The sequence below is a fragment of the Protopterus annectens genome, chromosome 14.part0 (assembly GCF_019279795.1).
Source record: "Protopterus annectens isolate FY-2018-M chromosome 14.part0, PAN1.0, whole genome shotgun sequence".
In the NCBI taxonomy this organism is placed as follows: domain Eukaryota; kingdom Metazoa; phylum Chordata; order Ceratodontiformes; family Protopteridae; genus Protopterus; species Protopterus annectens.
Window position 1 is genome coordinate 791,581,760 of NC_056748.1, and position 14,407 is coordinate 791,596,166.

Sequence of the window (14,407 nt, forward strand, 5' to 3'; positions counted from 1 at the left end):
TGCAGATAAGCTGAGATTGTAGATACTACAACACTGCAGTAGGAAAGTTCCTGTCTAAACAGGCCTGAAAGGTTCTCCAAGACAGAACTGATGTCTGCCTGAGAAGGGCTCGTGTTCCTTCTGTGACACCCGATGGAAAATGTCTACCATTTTGCCAGTTAAGATTTCCTGTTATTGGGTTTCCTTGCCTCCTGTAAAAAGGAAATGACATTCATGGGATAGGAGGCATTCCTTGGTGTCAAAACCCAATCTTCCAGACTGTTAACCTGAGCGTAGTTAGGTGAGAATGGAAGACAGATCCCTTGGTTTAACTGAGATCTACATCTTGTGGTAGGGTGCAGAAACTCCCGTTGTTGAGCATCAAGAGAAGGGAGGACCAGTGTTGCCTCAGTCAGAAGGGGGCCACTAAGATTATGCTGGATCTGTCCTCCCTGACTTTTATCAGCACTCTGGGGATCAGGACTAAGGGCAGGAATGCATACAGGAAAAAATGTTTCCATGTGAAAGTGAAAGCAAGTATTTTCCAAGTCCCTGTCTGTTGAGTTTTTGAGCAGAACTTCAAGTTGTCTGTTCTGGTGAGAGGTGAACAAGTCTACTGTGGGGACCCCCACTGTAGAGTTAGGGCCAGAAATACCTCTCTCTTCAGCATCCACTTGTTGCAGTCTAGAAAATCCCTTCTTAGAAAATCTGCCAGGGTACTGTTCTGACCAGGAACAAAAGATGCTGTGACAGTCAGCCCTAATTCTTCAACCAGCATCGAAATCTTCTTAATGACATTGCAGAAAGGGTAGGACAGGATACCCCCTTGCCTGTTTATATACCACATCACTGTGATACTGTCTGTCCAGATATGCAAGGTCCCTGGGCTTACATTCTACTGAAAAGTTTTTACGGCCAGGTAGACTGCCAGTAGCTCCTTCTGATTTATATGCATTTTTTTCTGCTGTGCTGTCCGGATGCCCTGCACTTTCAAGAAACCTAAGTGATGATCACCCCCCACCAGCTATGTCTAAACTGTCCATTGTGATGGTCTTGCCTGCTTCTGGTAAACAGAAATTTGCAACTGGGTTCAGTAATAAGAGTGCTCTTCCACCACAGGAACTCCTTGTTCAGTCATGGAAGGAAAGGCAATAGGGCAACCATGGGTTGAGAATGCTGTTCCCATGCATTTTTAGGAATAATTAATTTTTTTCATGTGTAAATTTGCAAGTGAGATCATAAGAATGCAGGATGCTGTGTAACCCAGAATCTTCAAAAATTCCTTTGCTGAGTTGTGTTGTTCAAGAAACAATTTGGTCAGGTAGTTTATCAGGAAAGATATCGAGTCCTGGGGAAGGAAGTCATTCCACCGGGTTGAATCTAGGAGGGGTCCCAGAAAGAGAATCTTTGTTTGAAAAAGAGTTTTGACTTCTGAAGTGGTGAGACCTACTTTCTGGAAGCAGTTGAAGGTGATCTGTAAGGTGTCTAGGGTCTCTGTTGTGTATTATCCCTGAATGAGACAATCATCCAAGAAGGGGTAAATATGAACTCTGAGTTCTGTAATGTTCCACCAAAGGACCTAGGCATTTTGTGAAAACTCCAGAAGCAGTGGAAAGCTTAAATCATAAAGTACAGAATAGGAAGTGAGAGCCTGTTGCTACAATCTCAGGAATTTTCTGTAACTGTCTGCTACGGGGACATGGTGGTAAGCATCCTTTAGATCCAGAGTGACTATGAAGGCATCTTGGAAGGTGATGAGAAGAAATGTTTGCAAAGTAAGAATTTTGGACTTTGAGTTACTGTGAAACTTCTTTACTTTTGAAAGGTCCAAGATGGGTCTCCATGTACCCTCCTTTCTTTGAACTACAAAGACCCTTGAGTAGATGCCTTTTCCCTCCTGACCTGGAGAAACAGGCTGAATTGATCCCTGATGAAGTAGTTCCCCCAAGGATAGGTGGTAATAGGCTTTCCTGTTCTTTTTGTAGTTTAGGAATGCCCAAGAAGTGTGGAATTTCTCTGACCTGGATGTAGTACCACATTTATAAGATGTTGAGGCCCATTGGTCCCTGGTGATAGTCTTCCACTGATTTAAGGAGGAGTGTCTTCCAGCTAGACGTTTGGAGGGGAGGATAGGTAGGGATATTAGAGGCTGCAGTTGAACATAGGCACAGATGGTCTCTGTGTTGGGTGGGATCTTTGCATCTCCCTGTTCTGTGCAATTGTTCTGGTTGCCACCTCCTGGATTGTCTGGGTCTCTTGCCTTGGGGAAGGTTCACATTGTCTTGTTATGGCTAGGAAAAAAGGTCAAGATTCTGAGGGTAATTCCTGCTAAATCTTAACGTTGGAGAAAGATAAGGGTCCTACACAGTTTTTATTTGCTTTCTTATCTTATCCAGCTTCTCAAAGACTTGTGGAGATGCAGGTTCAAAAAGCAATTCTCTCTCTAGTGGATCATCCAGTAATTCAGCCTTGACCTGATCAGAGAGGACTGGATCCCGAGTCATGCAAGTCTGCGAATGACAAAACCTGTGGCAGCTACCTGCATGATGCATCCAAGGCATCACAGCCACACTTTAAAGAGTGTTTGAAGACTTATACAGCTTCTCTTGCTGTCTCCCGAATTTCCTTTGAAAAAGTAAACAGAGTTCTACTTTAGCGAAGATTTTGTCCTGGAGAGATTCATGGTACATTAACATATGGTACTGGCAATTCAATGCCCCCATTGCAAGGGTGGCAGAGGTATAAGCTTTTTTCCCAAATCTCTATAATAGCCTATGTTCCCAATCATTAGGCAAAGGATGACTAGCTGGTCCCTCAGGTACACCTTCTGTGGATTCAGAAGAGACTACTGAGGGGTCAGCCTCAGCATATTTGTAAAGGTGTTTGTGAGATTCAGGCACTCTGTAAAATCTGTCTGCTGCCCTAGCAGCAGTTGGTAAAGAATCAGGATGTAAAGCAATGTCTTCAAAAACATTATTGAGTACTGTGTGTACAGGAGGGATAGCCAGTGGCATGGGAGAAGGCAAACTGAGCTCCCTGTAATGAGTGTGAGCTGGTGAGAACTGTTTGCTTTCCCCACTGAAAGCCTCCTTCATTCTACGAAGGGTATCCCCGACAGAAAGTTCCTTGGTGGGGGAGACAGAAGAGAGGGTGCCATCAGAGTCTTAATTTGGATAAGTTTGTGGTCTCAGGTACCCAGAGCAAGACAAAGTACTGTTGTGCAACACTTTACCATAACCTTAGATGTACTTCTCTTCTATATGCTGCTGTATTCATAACATCAGGGAGTTTGCCTCTGGTGATGCTTCGTACATCCAGCCATTATAAAAAAGTTAAATGCTATAGCAAGGGTGTGCGTAACATCCTGCACATCTCTCTCGGACATCGGTCATAAACAGACATCAGGTATAAAGCACGCACCTTTTACAGAACTGAATGCCACCATAATCAGTAGCTACAGAGTATGTACTCCAGGAGTCAGGCAAGCGTGAGGAGGAAGGCTGGGTGGTTAACTACACAGCAGCATATAGGAGAAAAGGACATCTAAGGTTATGGTAAGATCTCACACAACAATACTACATCCTTCTATTCATATGCTGCTGTAATCATGACATTGGGGACAGTGCAAAAGTTCCTATCCTAAGCAAGGGGTGGCAGACCAGAAGCACTTTCCACAAACCCATGAAGGATGGCTCTGGCAAATCCTGCCCTGGATCTAGAGACCATGTCCAGTTTGTAGGGTCTAGTGAAAGTGTGAATGGAGGACCATGTAGCTGCTTCAAGGACAGCAGCTGTGCCCAATCCTTTAAGGAATGCCCCTGAGGAGCCCCTTACTGGGGCTGGGAGTGACCTACTATGGTTAGTGTAACAAAATGAAATGGTTTTAGATATCCAAGAGGATACGGTTTGCTTGGAAACAGGTTTACCCAGAGGGTTTTGGGTGGTAAGGGATGAAGAGCTTGTCAGATTTGCAGGAGGAGTTGGTTTTGGCCAAATAATACCAGAGCTGTCTGTGCAAGTCTAAGGAGTGAAGTATCCTTTCTGCCTGGTTCTGCGGAGAGGGGAAAAAGGTTAGCAAATTGATAGTCTGATTCAAGGACAGTTCATTGACCACTTTAGGCATGCAGGTAGGGTTGGTACGCAAACATACCCTGTCCTTGTGAAAGACAGTGAAAGGGGGGTTTGCTATAAGGGCCTGGAGTTCGGAGACCCTTCTGGGTGAGGTGATGGCCACCAAGAGTATAGCATTCCAAGTGCATTGTTGGAGGGTGCAGTCTTTAGCCAGTTCAAAGGGTGGTAGTGTCAATTTTTCTAGAACAAAGTTTAGATCCCAAGGAGGCGGAATGGGCTTCCTTGTGGGCCTGATATGTTGTGCCCCTCTCAGAAAAAAGTTTTAGACTTTTAATCTAGATACTAAAGGTGGTACCAAGGGCAGGACTTCCAAGTCCAAGACTTCATAAGGTCACGCAGGTATGACAAAACCACTGGGGGCTCTGCCATCAGTGGTTGTCAGTTGTTTTTCTGACAACATAAAGAAAATCTCTTCCATTAAGACAGGTAAGATTTTCTGGTAGTTGGTTTCCTGGCCTCCTGCAGAACCTGGGTTATGTCCTCTGTGTATAGTTGCTTGAAGAGAATCAACACCCTATCACCCACAGTGTGAGATTCATCATGGACAGTTGGGGGTGTAACAGTGTTCCTTTGTCCTGTGTGAGCAGTTCATACGCTGCGGTAACTTGTGGTAATTGCCCTTGGCTAGGTGATATAACAGGGGGAACCAATGCTGCCTTGCCCAATAGGGAGTCACCAGCAAGATTTGAGGCTGCTCCTTCTGAATTTTCAGCAGGATTCTTTGTATGATAGGGAAGGCAGGGGAATGCATAGGTGCATATCTCCCTTCCAGGTGACAGACAGCGATGACCTTCCAAGCCTCTGGGTGTGGTGCCCTGGAGCAGAAGGTCGGGAGCTGTCTGTTCATGAAGGAGGCAAAGAGAACCACATCTGGAATACCACATCAATGGACGTGGTCCAGAAACATGTCACTGTTCAGCATCCATTCATGAGACAGGGTCATTGTCCTGCTTAATGAACCTGCCATCACATTACCTGCAGAAGGTATATATACTGCCTCGAGTAAGATCTGTTTCTCCAGCATGATTTCCCAAGCCTGCAGTGCTAGTCTGCACAGAAGGTAGGACCCTGCCCCCCCCCCAATTTGATGATGTACCACATCTGTGTACCACCTCAGGGTGCCTGGTAGAAGCTGACCCTTGAAAATTTCCAAGGTCAAAATCAAGGCTCTCACTTCCTTGATACTGATGTGATTTTTTTGTTGAGTGGGGGCCCATGTGTTCCTCACTCTCCATTTTGTTATGGTTATGGTTGCACCCCAGCCTGCGTCCGATGCATCTGAAAAGAGATCCTAGTTGGGGGTATGGGTTGTAGAGGCAGGCCAGGATTTGACTGAATCTGGGAGATTCACCACTTCAATTCTTTTGTCAGGCATGGGAATCATGAACTCTAGAGGATGTAAGTGTTTCCAAAATTGTTCTTGGATACCACTGGAACTTCCTCATGTGTAGCCTTACTGGGGGGACCATGGGGATAAGTCAAGGTCATGAATCCTAGGATTTTGAGGAATTCCCTGTCTGAGATGGCTTTGAGAGGGAGGATTTCCTTGAAGAAAGATGTGAGCACCACAATTTTTTCTGGTGTTACACAAGCCATCATTTCCCTTATCAGAATCCAACATCCTAGGAATACCTGATCTTGAGAGAGTATCAGGGAGGATTTTTTGAGAATTATGGTAAATCCCAGACCTGTTAGGAGGGTGATAGTGAAGTGCAGGGATGCAGCCTGGATAAGGATGTCATCTAGGTAGGTGAAAAGCTGTATTCCCTTTGTTCTGGCAAATGCCATGATTGGGGCCAGACATTCTGTAAATACTCTTGTGGCCATAGAGAGACCAAAGGTTAAAGCACAGAACTGAAAGTGTGCATAATCCACTGAGAAGCATAGGTACTTTCTGAAAAGTGGATGGATTGGAATGTGCAAGTAGGCGTTCATATGTGTGTACTAGTCTAATGGCCCTGGAAACTTTACACGCCTAGGCCATAAAACTGCCCTATCATTGTGCTTCTAGATGTTAGCTCGCAGTGCCTCTATCCAGTAGCACCAGTAGAATGATCCCCAGGGTGAACTTTTAGTTACCCATCCACTCATCGAGATCTCTCCTGAAGAGGGCCAGCGATGTGCTCTGTTTGACATGTACAGGAAGCCTACTCCAGAGCATGGGCAGTCTCTGAGTGATGAACCTGTCCCTCCAGCATGTTCTGTTGATTGTGGTAATGAGGTTGAGGTCTCTGGAGTGTGTGGTGCAGAGGGATTGGGATTTCTTTAGGTGTAGCATTTCTAGCAGGACTGGGTCAGACATAGCTTTGTAAGTCAAGCAGAGATTACCTCTAAGTAGATAAGAGAGAAGAGCTGAAGTTTCTTGAGTCTGTCCATGTAGGACATGTGCTTAAGGCCTAGGATCCTCTTCATGAGGTACTTCTGTGGCCTCTCCAGCTGTTGTAGGTGTCTAGTGAGGTACATGCCAAATGGGTCATTACACTCGATGACTGGTCTAATGAGGGATGTGTAGAGAGAATTGATGACCTCTTTCCTTCTGGATGCAAAACTCTTGGTTATGAGATGTGCCACATAGAAGGACTTTCTGATCACAGTGGCTGAAGGAGAGGTTGCTATCAACCTGGGTGTCCAGATCTTTTACAACACCTTCAGTGTTCATTGGGCTCCCATTGATGTGGTAATTAGTGGGAACTGAGTTTTTACCAAAGGGAATGACAACACATTTTTTGGCATTAAGTTTAAGGCCTTGGCTCCGACACCAGTCATTGGTCTCAGTGAGGCCTTTCTGTATGATGTCTGCATCACTTGGGGAGTTAATAATGGCTCCCAGTTTGCAGTTGTCTGTGAACATGGTCAGCCAGAGTCCTTCTGTGTTGGCCTGGATTTCTGAGAAGTAGATGCCAAACAGGACAGGACCAAGGACAGATCCCTGTGGGACTCCACTCATGACTGGTCTCAGTCTGACTAGGAATCCGCTACTTTCACTCTGTGGGCCATATCTGTGAGCCAGTTTGCAACCCACCTAGTGATTTAGGAGTTGACGCCTAATTTAGTGAGTTTATCAATAATTCCTAAGTGAGGACTGGTATCAAAGGCCTTGGCCAGATCAAGGTAGGCTGTGTGCACTGCTTTACCCTCAACCACAGCCTTGGTGACACTCCAACCTAGGCTTCTCAAACTACACCACCTCCTGGTTCTGTAATCACCTCACTAACAGACACCAGGCTGTTAGATGGAACTCCTCCTACTCCCCCTTTCTAGCAGTTAGGACAGGGGTCCCAAAGGATCAATATTGGGCCCTCTCCTCTTCAATGTATTTACCAATGACCTTTTCTCATCCTGCCCCCAATCCAATCTTATTCAGTATGCCAATGACTCAACCATCAGCTCTGCTGACAACATAGAAAACCTTCAATCCCTTACACAAAACTCACTCCACTCAGTTGAAAACTGGCTACAATCCAACCAACTCCTGCTAAATGCGAGCAAAACTAAGCTACTACTTTTCCTACCTAAAAATCTGGAACATGCAAAACAGAACTTTTCCGTAACATCCCTTAATGGAACTAAAATTTCTGCTGACACCCAAACAAAACTCCTTGGAGCAATAATTGATGATGAACTTAAATTCAACCATCACATTCATAGCTCAGTAAAAAAAAAACACCAAAAACTAGGTCTGCTTTACAGTCACAAAAACTTTCTTTTCTGTGCATCCAGACCATACCTTGCCCAATCCCTGCTTCTACCATCCCTACTCTATGCTTCGCCTATTCTTTCCCATACACATAGTAACCTAATATCCAAACTAGAAAGCACATATAACAAAGTAGCCAGATTTGCTGCAAATCAACCTTACAAATCCCATCAATGTCTCTCATTAAAGGCTTTACACTGGCCTGAATTTTCCAACTTACTGCCTCAATCCCAACTCCTTATAGCCCACAATATACTAAACAATCCTAAATCCTGCCCATCCCTTGCAAATTCTCTTTATATATAACACTTTATACTCCTCAATGCCCACTAAGAAGTACTAATCAATACTTTCTTGAAGTTCATAAGCCAAACAAAACCTTTGGGAAAATACTCTATTGTCACTCAGTTGCAAAAAAATTGGAACACACTCCCTTTAGCCCTTAGACTACTTAAAGACAAAAATGCCTTCAAGAAACAGCTTAAATCTTTTTTCCCATCAAATTGGATATGTTCATGCTCTAAACTAATACCCAAGAAACATTCAGGAATATCCTAACTTAACTGTATCACTTCTAGCTCTCTCTCTCTCACTACTACCTACACATTTTTCCGTCGTATTCCATACTAGTTTATTTTATTTATTTATTTTACATATGTTAACTGGGTTAGTCTGGCTGAGCTTTTGGCTAATTTTCAGCAGAGTCCCGGGGAGAAATGCTCCTCAGGACTAGAAAACAATTTATTAAATTTTAGTAACATAGTAGTAACAATCAGCTATAGGATCTTACAAGCAGAGACCTGGAGAGAAAAAAAGCTCCTCAGGCAATTCAATTATACAGAGTATTAACAACTGGCAGACAAGTATGTGAGTTGTTACAAACAAGGTTTTAAACAATTAGCAGAAGAAAATGTGACTAGTTACAATATTATGCAAGCTGCTTATAGCAAAATGAGTTAATAGTTAGGCAGACGATAATTTAAAGTGGGTAGGATCTAGCTGTATAGTTGTTTGGAAACAAGAAAGGAAAGTAAGTATGGTTAGTAAGGGATGTAGGGGAGGTAGAGAATAGGAGACAGACTAGACACGTTGTTTAGAGACTGTAAGAATTAAGAGTGGTTGGAGATAGAGGAAGGGAAGAGGTGGAAGAGGTAGAAGAGGCAGGGGAATAGTGTTAGAGATACATTAAGAGTGAGGTGGTGAAATAGGTGAAAGGATGATGGTTTCAGGGTGATTGGCTACAGTGGCAAGACCACTTTGTTTTTAGGTGTTTCCTTGTGGCTAATTTGAAACTTTTGCTATGCTGGAGAGATTTTATTTCCAAAGGAAGTTGGTTTGAGGATGTAGCTGGGTTACAGTTATAGAGAAGGCAGCCTATTTTGGTTTTGGGCTTGTAGATGTCTAATAATTCTTGATTTGAGCTGTGTAGCGTCCTAGCAGGGGGATATTTGGATATGATAGTGGAGAGGCTGGGGCAGAAGGAGGGTAGATAGAGGATAAAGTGGATGATTTGTAGTTGGTATAGTTGGAGCAGCTGAGGGAACTCTAGCTAGTCTAGCTGCTGTAGTGCTAAGCAGTGTTGTGACTTGTAGGTTTGGTTAGCTGCAAATCTAGCAATCTTATTATAGGTAGTTTCAAGCTTGGAAATAAGTGTAGAATTTTGGTTTATGAATATGTGGCAGCTGTACAGGAGTGTTTGGAGTAATAAAGCCTGGAAGAGAGTTATTCAGGCAATGTTAGTTAAGTATTTCTTGCTACGGAAAAGGTGTCCAAGTTTTTGATGAGTTTTTTTTACCGAGTTAGTAATATAGAGATCAAACTTAAGCTGATCATCTATTGTAACACCTAGCAATTTAGTACTAGATTCAGCTGAGATGATAGTGCTGTTGCAGGATAATATGGTAAATGTACTTTTGAGTGTGGTGATGTTTTTAGGGAGGAAGAGTAGGAGCTTATTTTTTTTTGGGATTAAGTATTAGTTTGGTATCACTAAGCCAAGTCTCAATGGTGTGGAAGGATGCCTGAGTAGTTGAGTGGAGGTCAGTTGGGTTGTCAACAATGGTTATAACAGTTGAGTTATCAGCATATTGCACAAGAGATGACTGGGGTCAAGAGGAGTAGAGCAAGTTGGTGAAAATATTAAAGAGTGGTGGTCCAAGTATGGACCCTTGGGGGACTCCCATTTGTACAGTGAGAGGGGAGGATAGTGCAGACCCAGTTAACTGATTGCTGGTGGGTAGAGAAATAGCTGTATAACCAGGAGATAGTAGGGGGAGAGAAATGAAAGTTAGTGAGTTTATCTAGAAGTAGTGGGTGAGAGACGGTGTCAAAGGCTTTAGAAAGGTCAAGGAATAGGCATGAGAAGTTTATTGTTATCACGAGCTAGGGAGACTATGCTGATGAATGATATGAGTGCAGTAGTTGTACTATGCCTCTGACGGAAACCATGCTGTGTGGGTGTGAGTAGGTTTTCCTGGTGAAGGTAATGCATTACCTGCTTGTGAATGCATTTCTCTAGGATTTTTTTTAGAGTGGAGAGAGTATGGGAATCGGATATGTCTGAGGAGTTGCCCCCTTTGTGAATGGGTAGAGTAAAGAAATTCTTCCATACAGTGGGGACATAGGAATCAGAAATGGATCGGTTGATTAAGATGGATACAGGATAGGCAAGAGGTTCCAATCTACAAGAAGTAAGAGGGTAGCTTGTCAACAGATGGGGAGCAAGGTTTAAGTTTAGAGAGTAATGACTTTACATAGTTAAGCTCATGTTACACTCAATTCCCATAATCCATTATTACTGTTCTTTAATTTATTTATTAACTTCCAAAGTTCACATAACTTTATCTGTATATTTACTTACTTCATGCCTAGTACATTGGTTCAGCAATGTATTGACCTTAGTCTTACCATATTTCTGCTTAGTTTCTTGCCATACTACGTGAAAATGTCCATATATGTATTGTACTGTACTTCCATCCATTCTGTATATTCCTTTATTGCATGTTATGTAATTACTTCAGAAGTATGTATACTTAAAATGTGATCTGTTTTTATCTTTGTTCTTTCTATTTGTTTAGTGAAACTTTTTTTTTTTTTTTTGGGAGATTTTCTCCTCGGGTCTCTGCTGAAAAAAGGATTCTAAGAACCCAGACAGACTAACCCAGTTAACAAATGTAAAAATAAAATAAATACAAATAAATAAAATGGAGAATTACTGTTTCCTTGGCTGTAGTTGAGGTCTGCACATTTTCAGGGAATTGGAATTTGAAACAGAGTCATCCCGGTAATAAAATAACTCGGCAAAGATGAGGGAGGAAAACAAAATAAAATTCCAATGATAATAATGACTAGCTTGGTCAACAATTAAGGATAAACACAGGCAAAAATGTATGCTCACCCTGACTACAAAATACGTTAAAGTCATACTTACAATATGGCCACAAAGAGGGCTGAATGCAAATGTTCCACAAACATACAAATGAGTTTCATTAAACCTCTGCAGGAACCGTATGTGGTTAAAACATTCTGTCTGTAAAGATAAATTAAAACACTGTTACCATTATTGATCCCAAAACTTATGAAAAACTTTGATCACAGAAAAAAAAACAGAATGCAAAAGAAACTCCTTTTTCTGTTTTACTTCTAAATTAAGCCAGATGTTCAAAGCATACAGCACATTTAGTCAACTTGGGGGGAACAGGGCAGCACAGTGATGCATCAGTTAACATTTTTGTTTCACACAGCTTGGTATTCTGGTTCAGATCCAAGAAAGGGGTGTCTTTAGCCTGGAATCTACATGTTCTTCCCGTGTCCACCTCATTTTTTCCCCAACATTTCCCATTAATTCCTGGATTCTAAAGACATACTGATATGTAAACTTATGACATGTAAAAGGCCCACATGTGTGTCCTGCAGTGGACTTGGTGCCCTGTCTAGGACTGTTTTTCTACCTTATACCCACTGCTTGCAGTGAAAGGATCCAGTTACTTTACAACCCTTTGTATAAGTCAAGCTTCAATGAATGAATGAATGAATGAAATTAAAATAAAATGAAACAAAAAAGTGTACTTCTGGGAAAAGTCTGTGGACAGGCATGAGCTGAATTCCATTACAGACCTAAGAGGTTCATTATTATTTTTGAAACAAATGTAACCAAGTGGAAAACACATTTTATTTCACGTGTCTGTTGGCTAGAGATTCAATGCCACACTGCCTCATATCAATTTACCAAAACATCTAAAACAAGTGGAAAATACATTTTACTTCATCTGTTAACAAGAAGATATTCTGTACAGTGCAAGTGAAAACTGGCAAACTATACTGCACAGCTATTAATGACAAGGGAAATTCAGTTATAAACCACCCAACCAAGGTACAGGACCAGCTTGTTGAAAAACACCAGATAGTGTCTGAAAGAAAAAAAATAATCATGAAACCATCTAGACATGCAGTAAAAAAAAAAAAAAAAAAAATCTTACTTTATTATTTCTGCCTTTTATTTCACATGCTTTTTGTTTATCTGGAGATGCTTCCCAATTTAGCTAAAATGAAGAAGAAAATTGTTAGTTGTTTTCAAAATTAATTTCATTTACAGACTTCACATAGTCTACAATTAAACTTACATATGTGCTACAAAAATAATTGTTTGAGTTAAAGTGAGTGATTATATTTTGCATGTATACATTACTCATTGAATCACAACAGGCAAATAAACCTAGCAAATCTGGCATTACTTGCAGTTAAGAAAAAGCAATTTACAATTGCTCCAGTAGCAAACAAGGAAATCACGGACTATGGCCCAGGTGACCTAGGTTTGATTAGTAGCTGGGGTGACTGATGGAGTGGGCAGGGATGGATGCCCACTGCCATACCAGGAGGAGAGGCTGATGAAGTAGGAGTGTCCTGCGACTATCCCTAGTAGACGTTGGGGATGCCATATGGTAGGAGGAGCTATCCAAAGAGGAGGTGGGGTTGACATGGCTAAGCTGCTGTGGAGGTGGCGCAATACACCTCAACATCCCCACTTCATGCTTGCTCCTCACATACAACCACTGGCATCAAGTGGGTGGGGTGGGGGAGATTGGGTAGGACAATCAAAAAAAAATCCCTCAATGTAATGTGGACAGCTGGGATGCCCTTAGGTTCCATGACTGGCCACAATGAATTAACAAGTAAAACCAGGGAATATGAAGTAAATGGTAGACCCAGTATGGATGTGGGGCACTGGGCAGCCATACAGTAAGGATGATGTAGGGACCCCCCCCCCACCAAACAAAAACTTACAGCAGACAAAAAAAGGCAGTAGAACAGCACAAGTAAGAGCAATGACATATAAGCAGATGAAAATAACTTCTGTTAGTTCTTCAATCACTTGTTTCAGGTCAGTACATGTGTTTTGTTTTGTTTTCTGCTGATTGGCTAGTTCTGCCCTCTGGTGCCACGAGGCAGAAAAAAATAACTGTTTTAATAACCCATTAAGTGGTAAACAAATAGGTCTTGGTAGAGGCCTGCAAATCCACTGAAGCCGGCATCAGGGGCTGCAAAGGCGCCTCACTGAGTACAGGCAGACTGGCAACTAGCTTAATGGAAGCATCATTGGCAGTTTTGGACCTATGCGGTCTGTCTCTGTCTTTATCCTTACGTTTTTTCGGAATATCTGTAGTTAGATGGCTTACTGAAGCCATTTCAGAATATGGAGATCGAGAGTGAAAGAATTTATTGACAAAGAGAGCCCAATGACGAATGGCTCGGGCATTAAACAAGGCACAAAACAGACAGCGAGGGACGTCGTGGTCTGGGCCTAAACAGGTGATACAGTTAGAATGAAAATCTCTGTGAGGTATTTGCTTTCCACAGGCAAGATAACTGTTAACTTTTTCTGACATCGCTTAGAGCAAGAAAAAAGGATCCCCAACGGGGTACTTATTTTTGGAAGACTTCAGGATTATTCAATTCGTAAACGAAAATTCAGGTAGCGGCTGACCGGCACTTGTGAACTGCTTCTGCTTCGTGCTCCTTGGCAAGAAAGACTGATATAATGGCGTCAGTTGCCTGTTTTTATACCCCCGACTACTTGATATCAGTCCTAAAGCGAAAGCATCCGACACAGAAATTCTAAGTCTCTGGTATTCGGGCCGACTGCTACCTGCAGGCAGATAATCCAAGTGTGATGACTGCAACAGTGAAACATGAAGAACATCCAACTGTTTTGATAACTCATTGTGTTTGTGTCTTTCGGCTTTTCCCGGTTAGGGGTCGCCACAGCGGAACTCCAGTCCGCTAATGATTGGCATTTGATTTTTACGTTCTGGATTGCCAGGCCTGACACACAACCTTCAACGAAGGTACGCCCATTGACGCATGTCTCCACGCAGAAGACGCTCTAGCTGAGAATCGAACCGGACAGCGTCTTACTGTAAGGCGACAATGCTACCGCAGCACCAATGTGCTGTGATATACTTTTGAACTTGGGCAACCTGCAATATGTATTTAACCAACAACAAATAGCATACATGCAAATATGGGGATCAGAGCTGCGGGATTCATTTGTCTGTGCAGGAACTGCCTGAAGAAGACAGACATTACCTTTCAGTCAAAGTT

The 14,407-nt window shown here is 42.5% G+C and overlaps 1 protein-coding gene across 2 annotated transcripts in view; it reads right to left on the reverse strand.

Annotated features, from left to right (window-relative positions):
• The window catches only part of SEMA4G (semaphorin 4G), a 1,755,375-nt gene that overhangs the window by 1,002,566 nt on the left and 738,402 nt on the right, over positions 1–14,407 (reverse strand). For both annotated transcript variants that reach the window (XM_044056541.1, XR_006362793.1), the window contains exons 4-5: positions 12,286–12,348; positions 11,238–11,336 (exon numbers count right to left, since the gene is read on the reverse strand). In XM_044056541.1, coding sequence (XP_043912476.1) covers positions 11,238–11,336; positions 12,286–12,348 — 162 coding nt within the window. The remainder of the gene's footprint in view (positions 1–11,237; positions 11,337–12,285; positions 12,349–14,407) is intronic.